Source organism: Phalangium opilio, unplaced genomic scaffold (assembly GCF_054372755.1).
Source record: "Phalangium opilio isolate 3A_F unplaced genomic scaffold, DU_Popi_V2 ptg000225l_1, whole genome shotgun sequence".
NCBI lineage: Eukaryota > Metazoa > Arthropoda > Arachnida > Opiliones > Phalangiidae > Phalangium > Phalangium opilio.
In genome coordinates this window covers 293,569-308,432 of record NW_028324219.1, presented here as the reverse complement: position 1 = coordinate 308,432, position 14,864 = coordinate 293,569, and the positions used below count along the sequence as shown (strand labels likewise).

At 36.7% G+C, this 14,864-nt stretch overlaps 1 protein-coding gene across 1 annotated transcript; it reads left to right on the top strand.

The window, feature by feature from the left end:
* Positions 1–1,343: 1,343 nt before the first annotated feature.
* LOC149614099 (uncharacterized) lies at positions 1,344–13,207 on the top strand. The gene is made up of 4 exons (XM_089857823.1): positions 1,344–1,425; positions 1,500–3,449; positions 12,821–12,931; positions 13,002–13,207. The coding sequence occupies exons 1-4, from the start codon at positions 1,344–1,346 to the stop codon at positions 13,205–13,207; spliced, it is 2,349 nt and encodes a 782-aa protein (XP_089713949.1).
* Positions 13,208–14,864: the final 1,657 nt, after the last annotated feature.

Here is a 14,864-nt window from a genome sequence, read left to right as displayed (position 1 = left end):
TATTTGCAGCAAATATCTTGAAATGGCACTTGGAATTGAATCGTTCTTGTTTGGTGGGTGGAATGACTGATATATCAGCGCTGGTGTCGAGTAAGTAATTAGGTTTCGAGGTTTTGTCGTATATGAAAAGGCGATGCGAGTTATGGCCATTGAAATCGGTCGGCGCCAAATCCGATCGGCCTTCTAGTTTTCCGGGTCCATTCGCTTGTGTGGGGATTGGTTCCGAGTCCATGCGAAAGGATCCTGACATTTGTTTGCTTTTTCACGTAATCGGAAGTGGTAAAAACAGAGCTTCCCTCTTGGATTGTAAGAACGGCCTCTAGATTGTGAACGGTTTTGTCCTCTGCCACGACGATCCCTGTCATGATACTGAGCACGACCCCTGGTGAATGAATCAAACTTTTGGTTCAATTCCTTGATTTGTTGAGCAAGGCGCTAAACAGATGGTGGATCTTCGGCCTCTGGGTTATTTGCCGTAACCGCTGATATTGTGGTTGGGCGGATGATCTCGACGATCTTGTCAGCTTGATCGGCGATTTTGTCAAGGTTACTTTCGTTGCTCATGACTAATATACCTCGGACTTGCTCAGGAAGTTGGTCCATGAACAATGATTTTATTATAACATCATTGGCTTGGGAACCAGCTTGAAGACGCATCGTTTAAAGGAAGAGTTATGGCTTTTGGTCGCCGATTTGCATTCCGCTTAGAAGTTTGCGTAGCCTTTTTTCGTCCGTATCGCAGAATAAGAGCTTATTCGCTTCTTTAATGCTGTATAAGGATTTTCGGAATGCACTTTGATGATGTCAGCGACATAAGGAATGATGGTTTGCTCAAGGGATTGTTATACGTAGCCGAATCTTGTTTGTTCAGTAGTGGTTCTGCTAATTCGGATTCTATCGTGGAGAACCAGAGGTCAGGATTGTCTTTCCAAAATAAAGGAAACTTGACTGAGAGACGAGAAATTTTATGGCTTTCGGGCTTCTCCTCCTTGTTGAAGTCCTTAGTAGACATCACTTGGTTAAGTCTCTCGTTTGGATACTTAATTTGTTCAGTTAGAGAAGTTTCCTCGTCGTCGCCGTCGTTCCCCAACATATCGTTCTCCGTGTATTGCTTTATTCTGGCGTAAAAAATAAACTAAATCTCGGGGTCACCAATTGTGGGCACTTAAATCGGAGAGGCAGAAAACTTGCTAGCGTCGTGAATCAACTAACTTTTATTATGCTTTGTTTTGATATTGTTTGTTTAACAGAGACGTGGCTTAACCACTCTCATTTTAATTCGGATTATTTTCCAAATTCCTATACTATTTTTCGGGCGGATCGATCAGATCCGGATTCTGTCAATGTTAGGGGCGGGGGATCCCTCATTGCTATCAAGAAGTCCCTTGTTTTTCACCGTCGAAGTGACCTGGAAGGTGCCGAAGAGTGTGTGTTTGTCGAGTTTAAACTAAAAAATAATCTTCCGCTTCTTCTTGGCACTGGTTACTTTCGCCCCTCAGATGACGACGCTCAGTATCGGAAATTTAAGAATGTTTTGGTATCCTCGTTGGTAGATTATGACGGTGAAATTCTGATTCTGGGTGATTTTAATCTCCCCGGTATCAACTGGACTCTGGGTAGCAGTGTGGGATGCACTCACCAAACTAGAACTAAGGCTGCTCATGTTCTCGATGTTTGTTATGAATTTAATTTAAACCAAATTAACCCAGCTCCCACTTATGGTAATCTTCTGGACCTTTGTCTTACTAATGTACACGGCATTGATACTGTACCTCTCCTTGATCCATTTGTGGACATTGACAACTACCATCCGCCTTTCTATTTGCTTTGTCCATTTGACATTTGTAGGGTCTCCCCTAATTTACAACCAGTATATCAATTTAAAAAAGGTAACTATCACTTGCTATACTCAATTTTACGCGATTCAAATTGGTCGGTGGTTTTGGATTCGCAGGATGTTAATTTTTGTGTCCAGACATTAACGGAATATATAACGTCAGCTATGGATAGTTCGATCCCTAACAAGATTCCGCGTAATAATCGGGGCTTCCCCTTTTGGTATTCTTTAGACCTCCAAAAGGCTATCAAGCGCAAAAAATATTATTTTAATAAGAAAAAGAGGTCGGGGTTAGCCTCCGACATAGCTAATTTTAGGCTGTCCCGTTCGTTGGTGAGAAGGCTTACAGTAAGGGACAAAGCTGCTATGGCAGTAAAATCTTGTCGAGACGCCTTGTCCCAACCCAAAAAATTTTGGAGTTTTATCAATGGTAATCTAAAAGACAGACACTCTGATATATTATTGAAATTTGGTAAGACAATCATTACTGATCCGGAGCAATTGGGGGAAACATTCATGGCGCATTTCTCAACAATTTCGACTGACAATACTGAAACTAGTTCAAAATACACTTTTGATACTTCTACCTTAGTTACAACGCCTCATAACTGTTTAAAACTAACTCAAGCGGACATATATTCTGCTATTAATCGTCTACCCAACAAACTCTCTACTGGTTTCGACAAAATTCCGTCGTTTGTTATCAAGGGCTGTGGGGATATATTGTTACCTATATTGGAGCATATATTTAATTTATCCTTCCGTACTCACTCATTCCCAACGCTTTGGAAAAAAGCTGTCATTGTCCCGGTTTACAAGTCTGGAAAATCCAGCGATGTCCGAAACTACCGTCCGATTTCCCTTCTTTGCGTTCTCGCTAAGGTATTTGATAGAGTAGTACACGTACATTTACAGCGTTGGTTTAGCTTGCTACCCAACGACTGTCAACATGGCTTTGTTCCGGGTAGGAGTGTGGAAACGAACCACGTTTCCTTTATGGATTACGTGGCTCCTGAGGTCGAGTGCCGGGGCCAGGTCGATGTTGTATACCTTGACCTGGCCAAGGCCTTCGACCGCGTCTCCCACTCTTACCTTCATGACAAGTTAGAGGCCCTTGGATTGGGGGGTGATATCTTGGAATGGATTGCTAGCTATCTGGCGAATCGAGTCAATGTCTTGAAATGCAATGGCATAATCACATCGAAAACATACGAAGTTAATTGTGGGGTTCCACAGGGATCATCTCTTGGACCCTTACTCTTTAATATGTATCTTTTCGATTTACAATTTTCGGTTTTACATTCCCGTATTCTTCAATTTGCTGATGACAATAAAGTTTTCAAAAGTATTAATTCTAAGTTAGACGGTAAATTACTTCAACTTGACCTTGACTCTATAGGAAGATGGTGCTCTCTTAACAAAATACCAGTAAATCCAACTAAATCCGTGCATGTCACATTTACAAGGCGAATTGCTAGAGAAATTTCCAACGACTATACCATTGAGGGCGCTCACATACCCCTTAAGTCCACTGTGAGAGATCTTGGCGTGATCTTTGACAGAGGACTTTATTTTACCGAGCAAGTACATAAATGCGTTGCTTTAAGTCGCCGTACTCTAGCTGTTTGCATGAAGATGTGTAGGAAATTGCATTCCCTAGACCATTTCCGTCTTCTTTATCAAGCCCTAGTGAGATCACGGGTCCTGTATGGTGGCTTGGCCTGGGGTGGTTGTAGTAGATATCTAAAGGTACTACTTGAGAATGTGCAACGGAAGTTTATTGAATATTGCCATACTTATTTCATGAAAAAGGCTCCATATGATTACCATATTTTACTAGGGTATTTGGACATTCCTACTATAGCTCACATTCTCCTTATTAACGACGTAAAATTTCTACATAAATTAATTAATAATAGGATAACTCTTCCAGATTTGCTAGGACGGTTGGACTTTCTAGTCCCCAAGTCTGGAAGGTTTAGAAAAACATTTAGAGAATCTATTAACCACTTAAATCCAATTAAAAGAATGCAAATTACAGTTAACAGTTTTGGCGAAAATTTTGATATATTTAATGTTAAATACAAGGAGCTGGATTAATAAGGTTTCACTTGGTTTGTTTTTAATTTGTCTTCCATTTGATATTCTTAACAGTTAGGAAATGCAAATATGATATTATTACAACTGTGTATATTCTCGTGAACCTTCGTGGTTTTTTATATGCACAATAAATATTCATTCATTCATTCATTTTATATATATAATAAGTTAATTTTTTACATAAAAACATTCGAATTAAAAATATTAAATTACATAGCTTATTTTTCACCACATGGTATAGAGATTTGAACTCCATTCTCTCCATTCAAGGTTCCATGATCGCGGTCGGGGCTCGGTTACGTTGACTCTTCCTGTTCTTCCTCCTTGGCGGCAGAAATTTAATTAAGTTTAAAATTGACCGATTGAGGAAGTTACCATAATTTATTTAATTTTATTCTGTAATTTATTTGAGATTAAAATTAACCTATCTTCACGAGTCAGATTTAAGATAACTTAATAAGTAATGATATTTCGAAAAAGTTCATTGATTAAGTTACTGTAGTTTAACACCAATTAATTATACTGTATTCTAATTAATATTATACTGTATTCTTAATTAATATTATACTGTATTCTTAATTAATATTATACTGTATTCTTAATTAATATTATACTGTATTCTTAATTAATATTATACTGTATTCTTAATTAATATTATACTGTATTCTTAATTAATATTATACTGTATTCTTAATTAATATTATACTGTATTCTTAATTAATATTATACTGTATTCTTAATTAATATTATACTGTATTCTTAATTAATATTATACTGTATTCTTAATTAATATTATACTGTATTCTTAATTAATATTATACTGTATTCTTAATTAATATTATACTGTATTCTTAATTAATATTATACTGTATTCTTAATTAATATTATACTGTATTCTTAATTAATATTATACTGTATTCTTAATTAATATTATACTGTATTCTTAATTAATATTATACTGTATTCTAATTAATATTATAATGTATTCTAATTAATATTATACTGTATTCTAATTAATATTATACTGTATTCTAATTAATATTATACTGTATTCTAATTAATATTATACTGTATTCTACTTAATATTATACTGTATTCTAATTAATATTATACTGTATTCTAATTAATATTATACTGTATTCTAATTAATATTATACTGTATTCTACTTAATATTATACTGTATTCTAATTAATATTATACTGTATTCTAATTAATATTATACTGTATTCTAATTAATATTATACCATGAGTGAATCATATACTAGCTCCCTATAAGTTACTCAGTCACACTGGCCTAATGTATCCAGCATTTTCTTCCGAATAGTAGTCGAGAGGAGGGGAGGCGGGTGAAAGTGATAGTAGACGGCGCCCTCTCTTAGGGCTTTGAAATTAATGTATTAACGGTTTTGGAGGTATGACTTCTTTGCGTCACATTCATTCTTTTGCTTATTGAAAATAATTTTGGTTTCCATTTGATTAAAAATGGGCCTTTCTTTAAGTTTTTCTATTAGTTCTTTAGACGCACTATTAAAAAGTTTAGTAAGGTTTTCGAGATGACTATTAAGTTGTTGTTTAGCTCTTATTTTTTGATAAAGTTTGGTTCTCTCACCATAAATAGTTCCTGCCTCTGAATGTTGCCTACGGAATAAAAAATTTTATTCCGTAGGCAACGCTCTGGAGTCTGAATTTAAATGAGTTTCTATCATTTGGGCTTTGTCAAAAAATATCCAAAATTCTGCCATTTTAATGCGAAAAAAATAAAACTTCCAATTGCGCCAACCCTAACCCATTAAAATAACTTCTAAGATAAAATACGACTGTGAACCGTCCGCAAACAATCACATTTCTGAAACGTCGTCTGCTTATACTAACTACGTTTCAGTTCAAAGTTTCATTGGATGATCTCCTATTCCGGTTTTTTACCGGAAATACGTAAGCGCCGGGAGAAGTGTTATTTTCTCTCACTGTAGGTCGCATATAGGTAACACTTTTTTGGCGGGAAGAAAATGATGGATACATTAGGCCAGTGTGGCTGAGTAACTTATAGGGAGCTAGTATATGATTAACTCATGATTATACTGTATTCTAATTAATATTATACTGCAGTTTATGATAACTTTATATTTAATGATGTAGCTTAATTATAAGTTTAAAATTTACCGATTGAGGAAGTAACTATAGTTTAATGAATATAATTCTGTAATTTAATTAAAGTAAGGTACTATAGTTCAAGTTTCAAATGAACCAAATGTGTAAGATACTCTAGTTTAATTACTAGCTCTTGATTTTATTCATAATAGTAGGCCTAATGCTATTTTATAGCCAACGAAAAAATAAAATCGAAAATTATAAATTAGCCGGGGTCAGTGGCGTCGCTAGGCCTTTGATGGGGGCTTTAGCCCCTCCCCAAAGTAATCCGTAAACCCTACCAGAAAATTGCTTTTAGCAACCTAAAATTCTGTAGCACTATATAAAAAATTATAATGATAGATTCGTTAAGTTTCATCTCAGCAGAGAGGAATTTCAATATCAAACAGTACAATTTTGAAGAAAAGAACAGATGGAGACAAGTAAAATGTTTCATGTTCTTTCGAAGGGAGTCCCAATAGCGTGGACTAAAAGCTAACCAAAACTAAAAATAAATTTAAGACGAGTGAAAATCCTTTATAATCGGTTCCGTACTGTTTATCAATAAAAGGTTGTATATCTTTAAAATACGAATGATTTCACGTTGACACAAATTTGCGGATAGTTTTAATGGTCTACACTTTTCCAATGAACCCATTATGCAATTTTTTTATTAAGTTTTTATAATAACTAGTTCGCCCCAATTTTCAAACCCTAGCAACGCTACTGGCCGGGGTTATCATATAATGAATATAGTAATACTAGTTTTAGTCACTAGAAGGCGCGCAAAAGTGTAATTTGAACCGGGGTCATCTTCTTGGAAGAAGGTGCACATGTTTGCCCATGGGCTCCGTCTTGCTCTTTCTTCTTGTAGATGCTCGAACTGGACGGTTAGTAATTTAACCCCAGCAACATACTAGAAATTGTGTGAATTTCTTTAAAAAATACTTTAATGTCGGTATCTTTCCTATAATAAATATTTCTTAGATTGCTTAAACAAACTTATCTCGTCATATTCCATCAATGTATTTAATGCATTTTTGAGATTCGCTTTAAATTCTGTTTTCAGAATTCAGAATTATTGGGAAACTGGACATGAAATCCGACATAAGAATCTAATGCATGGGAATGGGTGCTCAAAGTATATGAAGAAAGAACAAAGCATGGTATTCTCGAAGACGTCCTTTCATGATATCATCATCATGTATATACTATTCGCGGTTTTAAACATACTGTCCATTTTTATCTTATTTGCTGAAATCTGGTATGCGCGGAAGAATTCAAGGGTAGAACAAGCTCTCAGAGAAATGGAGCTGGATATGTATTTCAGTTGAATCACGAGCTTTGATTTCCTTGTAACTGCAATGGATTGGTTCATATGCGTTGATATTAAAACATATCAAAAGAGAGTGGAATGTTGAATATTTCTTCTCAAACTTTGCAATCCTCACTAACTTGAAATAAGGTAGAAGAAATAGCGTTAAATATTTCGTATATACGCTTAAACAGCTTTGGAAATAAAAACTTGAAACATCAGTCGCCGATAACCAAGGCATTATTTTTCAAATTTTGAAAGATTTATAATCTGTGCAATTATTAAGATTGTTTAATGTTTAACCCATTATTTATGATACCAACCATGTCGAAATCATGTGTTCATTTCTTGTTTTTACCTCTCCGAGTGACGTATGTCACGGAGAGGTTCTAATTTCGACGTGTCTGTGTGTCTGTGTGTCTGTCTGTGTGTCTGTGTGTCTGTCTGTCCGTTGTTACACCCACGTGACCGCGTTCGCAGTTTGCAAATCGGAGCAAACGTATATTCAATTTCCAGACCGCATTTACAGTCCCGGAAATTGTATTCGACTTACAGGCTATTACTCCATTGCCTGTTTAACAACTCTGTTCATTTGTCCACCCCACATGGACACTAGTCTGAACTTATTGGCTTCTAAACACCACCATCTTCTAGTTTTTCGCCCATTCCACATGGACGGACACCAGTCTGTACTTACTGGCTTCTAAACACCACCTCCTTCTCGTCTTTGTCCATTCCACATGGACACCAGTCTGTACTTACTGGCTTCTAAACACCACCATCTTCTATTCTTTGTCCATCCCACATGGACACCAGTCTGTACTTACTGGCTTCTAAACACCACCATCTTCTATTCTTTGTCCATCCCACATGGACACCAGTCTGCACACCTGGCTTCTAACACCACCATCATCCTTAAGGTTAAGACATACGCGGCGATCGGCTAGGGTTACGAGAAACGTCTAGCCTTCCATTGACGGGGTCTTCCGCCAAGGTTCACGCAATTGCGATGTTCTTATCCATAGCTGCGATTCGAAACCCTTATATACTACCTATTTGAGTAAGGCGACGCAACGGGCGTATGCTTCATTTCAAACGCCAATATTAGTCAGGTCTCTCAAGAATGTTTAATTGTTCTTTTTTAAAACGATGTAACGTTCAATAAAGCGAATAACTAACGAAGAAAATATTAAATATTAATTATATTTATTTTAATATTTAAGATAATCTTGTTTCTCAATTCAAAATTAATACGGAAATGGTTAAAAAGCAGTCTATGTTATTGTCTGTGTGTGTCCGTCCGTTATTACACTAGTGCCGCAGTGCGCTGCGTTAGAAGTTCGTTTTGTTTTGATGTGTAAAGAAATCCTACAGAACCATAATATTCCCTTTATCCTTAATATAAAGTGAATATGATGAAATATTTTTCGTAATTATGATGCATTTAGTGCTTTGGTGTCTTTAAAGCTCTGTTTCATTTTAATATTCCAAAGAGTTTTACTAATATTATTATTTGAAATGGCTGTTTATAAATTACTAAAGCTATACTACATCTGTATATAGAATAATCCTTGGTTTAGTAATTTTATGAAGAAAGCTAAGAACTAGACTCCGGCGGGTATATCTTAGTGAAATATAGAGTAAATAATTGAGGCCTGAGGTGATGTAAACTTTGGGTTTTGATTTTCGTGTCTGAAATGAAGAGACATGAACGGTTCAGAGTGAGCCGAAAGTTAAATACACTCTTAAATAATCAGGTTAAGATTTTATAATAGAAGAAAAGATCATGTTGGCAATTAGATTAGTAGGGCTAAGCTACAGAGTTTTTATTCTCTTTATGGTGCGCATTGACTATCAGTGCGTCTAGCTACAATTTAGCTTTGGTATTATCATAAGTTAATTATTTAACGTTAACACTCATGTTGGCAAACTAAGAATATTGTTTAGGTGAGACGAGACGATAGTGTTTACACTGCTAACCAGTTGTGAATGTAGCTATCAGAATATAGGGTAAACAGCTGAAGCGTAGACTTCATTTCCTGTTCTTTTTGCCATTAACTGATTTCCATGGGTCCAAGATTTATCCTTATTGGATGTAAAATGTCGTCTGCTTTACTGTATATTCGCTATGCTTGGAATACTGCTTCAATATTTCGAAAATTTTTACTTCAAAAAAGAGAAATAATTCCATATCTAGGTAAATAACTTTGTAGTAGTAGACCTCTTGACTCGGAGAGGTAATATTTTGGTTTTCCCAACTTGTTTACCTCTCCGAGTGACGTATGTCACGGAGAGGTTCTAATTTCGACGTGTCTGTCTGTCTGTCTGTGTGTCTGTCTGTTGTTATTGACTTACACCCCAGGGGACCGCGTTCGCAGTTTTCAAATCGGAGCAAACGTTTTCCCAAATTCCGGACCGCATTTACAGTTCCCGGAAATTTGGAAAATTGTATTCCACTTCCCATAGCTATTATCCATTACTGTCTAACACCACCATCCTCTGGCCATTTGTCCATCTCATATGGACACCAGTCTTTACCCACTGGCTTCTATAGTCCACCATCATTTTGGCTGTTTTTCCATGCCACATGGACACCAGTCTGAACACACTGGCTTCTACACACCACCATTTTCTGGTCTTCGTCCATCCCACTTGGACACCAATCTGTACACACTGGCTTCTACACACCACCATCTTCTGGTCATTGTTTTTGTCCATCCCACATGGACACCAGTCTGCACACCTGGCTTCTACTCCATCATCATCCTTAAGGTTAAGACATACGCGGCGATCGGCCAGGGTTACGAGAAACGTCCGGCCTCCCTAAGGTGGGGCTTCCACCAAAGGTTCACGCAATTGCGCTGTTCTTATCCATAGCTGCGATTCGAAACCCTTATATACTACCAATTTTAGTAAGGCGAAGCAACCGGCGTATGCTTCATTTCAAACGCCAATATTAGTCAAGTCTCTCAAGAATGTTTAATTGTTCTTTTTTAAAGCGATGTAACGTTCAATAAGGCGAATAACTAACGAAGAAAATATTAAATATTAATTATATTTTTTTTAATATTTAAGATAATCTTGTTTCTCAATTCAAAATTAATACGGAAAGAGTTAAAAAGCAGTCTATGTTATTGTCTGTGTGTGTCCGTCCGTTATTACACTAGTGCCGCAGTGCGCTGCGTTAGAAAATCGTTTTGTTTTGATGTGTAAAGAAATCCTACAGAACCATAATATTCCCTTTATCCTTAATATAAAGTGAATATGATGAAATATTTTTCGTAATTATGATGCATTTAGTGCTTTTGTAGCTTTAAAGCTCTGTTTCATTTTGATATTCCAAAGATTTTTTTTAATATTATTATTTGAAATGGCTGTTTATATATTACTTAAGCTATACTACATCTGTATATAGAATAATCCTTGGTTTAGTAATTTCATGAAGAAAGCTAAGATCTAGACTCCGGCGGGTATATCTAGTATTACTTGCAATAAGCTTAGTGAAATATAGAGTAAATAATTGAGGCCTGAGGTGAAGTAAACTTTGGGTTTTGATTTTCGTGTCTGAAATGAAGAGACATCAACGGTTCAGAGTGAGCCGAAAGTTAAATACACTCTTAAATAATCAGGTTAAGATTTTATAATAGAAGAAAAGATCATGGTGGCAATTAGATTAGTAGGGCTAAGCTACAGAGTTTTTATTCTCTTTATGGTGCGCATTGACTATCAGTGCGTCTAGCTACAATTTAGCTTTGGTATTATTTAACGTTAACACTCATGTTGGCAAACTAAGAATATTGTTGAGGTGAGACGAGACGATAGTGTTTACACTGCTAACCAGTTGTGAATGTAGCTATCAGAATATATGGTAAACAGCTGAAGCGTAGACTTCATTTCCTGTTCTTTTTGCCATTAACTGATTTCCGTGTGTCCAAGATTTATCCTTATTGGAAGTAAAATGTCGTCTGCTTTACTGTATATTCGCTGTGCTTGGAATACTACTTCAATATTTCGTAAATTTTTACTTCAAAAAAGAGAAATAATTCCATATCTAGGTAAATAACTTTGTAGTAGTAGACCTCTTGACTCGGAGAGGTAATATTTTGGTTTTCCCAACTTGTTTTAACTTAAATGTGCTCATCTTATTAATAGCCCAAGATGGAAACAGATCCGTTCAAAATTTGTCACACATCTCTGTTTCTTGGGATCGAGTTAACATTGATTCGACAACTAGGCCAGGACAGATAGGCTAAAAAAGGGCTTGACCTAGAACATTTGAACATAAAGATGAAAATTGGTACATGTGTTGTTTCTGACTTAAGAAAAAATATACTAAAAGTCCCCTGCTGTAGAGCGCGAGCTTTCGCCGCCATCTTGTAAAATGGCCTCCGGGAATGCCAGCATCAATGTATTCCACATTCTTCTTCAAAAATTACGAAAAATGGTGAATATTATGAATGTAACCACATGAACATCATAGTAAAATTTCACAGCTCTGTGTTTGATAGTTTGGTCGCCATACTGGAAAATGGCCGCCGTGAATGCTGGATACAGTTTATTTCACCATGTTGTTAGAAAATTATGAAAATTGATAGATATTATAATCAGAGCTGTGTAAACCTCATAGTAAAATATTGAAGCCATTCATGAGATAGTTTGGCCGCCATGTTGGAAAATGGCCGCCGGGAATGTCATTTTGATACAGTATACTTTTCAAAAATTATGAAAATTGGAAAATTTATGGTTGAAGACCGTCTAAACATAATACTTGAATATTGAAGACGTGCTGCTGATAGAAATTGGGCGCCATCTTGGAAAATGACTGCGTGAAATGCCAAATATATTACTGATATATAACTTTTTCGATATTTCTTTACTGAGTAGATGATTTTCATGAACGTATTAAACACCATAAAAAAACTGTTTCCAAGTCTTAGTAATCGACCCCATCTTCAAAAATGGTCGCTGAAAGACTACTATCCTAAAATCTGAAACACAGAAAAGCAAAGCTATATTACTCAGATGTTGATTAGGGAATACCTTGACAATGACCTAACATTGACGAGAAATCCAATCCCGATCCTATACATTCACAATTCTTTACACAAGATGTTCTGCAGACTGCATGTACAAGTAGTTAGTGTTAAAAGTTCATCTGATGCAGGAAAGAGAGTGGTGTGAATGGGTATTCGACTTTCGCGATCGCGAATCCATCTCCACTGTTCGAGATTAAATCGTTTCCTAGCTCTTGTTGACTAAATATTGTTATTAAAAACTCTCAACCTATTTGTAGGATGTTGATTTTCTGTCATTACTTTAATCCCCGCCTTATCATAACCACATCCAGTTACAGCATGTAAATGAAAGAAGTGATCTCCGAACCTTTTTTTCTCAAATGCCTCCATTTGAGATTCCCTTCTTGGCGTCGTTTTGGTTTCAGATTTAACAATGAAGACTTTCCAATTCGGGTGTGATAGTTTAGCAAAAGAACCAAGCTATTCCGCTACTACAATAGCTAGGAAACCATTTAAACCGCGAAGAATGGGGATGGGTTCGCCATCCCGAATCCTAATACCCATTCACGCCACTCAAGACCAACGTTTAATACTCATTATCTGTAGCTGCGGAAACTCTTGTGTTAAGAACTGTGGATGTAGACGATCCAAATCAGTTTGCTCAGCATTGCGTGGAGATTGTCGCTGCACTAGCTGCGATGGATCAGTGCAAAAGGCCATCTTGTGGCGGAAGGGGCCCGAGTTCGGGGTGCCGGTTCGGGAGTTGCTTGGGTTCGTCCTTGGTTCAGACAGTTCCTCGCCCCGTTCCCTGAAGGTTTAGCTCGGCCGCTTCGCCCCCGCCCATGTGTTGCCTTAATTGACTCAACCCGCTATTGGCCTCCCTCTGAGGGTCGCGGATACATTGTTTCGGTCGTGTGGCACTGATGTGCTTGGAGGGAAATCCTCCGTCCCCTCGAGCCTCCTGCTGCCTTAATCCTTCCCTGTCACCAACCACCTTCTGGCTGGGCTCGCCGATGACGGTGTCCAGCTTCTGTCACCTGCTCAAGGGGCGTTTGTCGGGGCTGCTGGCCGATCCCGTGTGCCTTGACGGCGTTTCCGCAGGTTCAATTTGGAATATGATGAGCCCCAGCTAGGTGCTGCGCCTAATCAAGGCCTCTGACAGGAATTATTGTGAAAAAAATCTTCAGGCTGACGAGATGAATATGAACGAACTGTTAGAGATTTGTCTTAAATCTAATCTTTAACAACACGAGAGTGTATATACCCCCATTATAAATTATATACCCTAATCAACATATTGAGAATTACAGCTTTGAATAACTGTTCTTTCTTTCAGAATTTAGGGTAATAATTTTCGAGTGGCCATTTTTAAAGATGGCGTCGATAATATCGACTTGGAGATGGCTATTTTTTGGTGTTTATTACGTTAATGAAAATCATCTTCTGAATATAGGAATTTCGAAAAGATTTATATGTTTGAAATATTTTTCGTATTTCCAGCAGTCATTTTCCAAGATGGCGCCCAAACTATCAGTATCACGTCTTCAATATTCAATAATGATGTTTAGACGGTCTTCAACATAATTATTACCAATTTTCATAATTTTTGAAAAGTATACTGCATCTAAATGACATTCCCGGCGGCCATTTTCCAACATGGCGGCCAAACTATCTCATGAATGGCTTCAATATTTTACTATGAGGTTTACACAGCTCTGATTATAATATCTATCAATTTTCATAATTTTCCAACAACATGGTGAAATATACTGTACGTAAAATTCACGGCGGCCATTTTCCAATAAGGCGACCAAACTATCGAACACAGAGCTGTAAAATTTTTATATGATGCTCATGTGTTCCAAGTCATAATGTGTACAAATTTTCATAATTTTTGAAGAAGAATGTGGAATACATTGTAGCTGGCATTCCCGGTGGCCATTTTACAAGATGGCGGCGAAAGCTCGCTCTCTACAGCAGGGGACTTTTAGTATATTTTTTGTTAGGTCGAAAATAACTCATGCACCAATTTTCATCTTTATATTCAAATGTTCTAGGTCAAACCCTAAAAGTCCTGGGCTATAAGTAGCATCATGTGCGTAGTTGGCAATCAATGGCCTAAAAAGCCTACTTAATAAACTTTGTGTTTGGGAAAGATAATGATCCCAAACATGATTATAGTTGTCTATCGATTAGATCATCTAACGACAGTAACAATTATCTTTGAGAAACTTTATATTTTGTAAGCATGTGTGTACATACCTAAACTTGAAAATGAAAATAGTGAATTTACTTGTGATAAAAATAATCCTAACCTCTAAATATTTATAATAGTAGAGTGGCAAGACAGTGCTTGCTTTGCGAATTTTCACCTTATATATTTGTCCAGGAATACTTAGATTAACTACTTGGAATCTATAAGAGGCCATAGACCCCACACAAATATCTGATTGACTGTGAGGGGCAGGC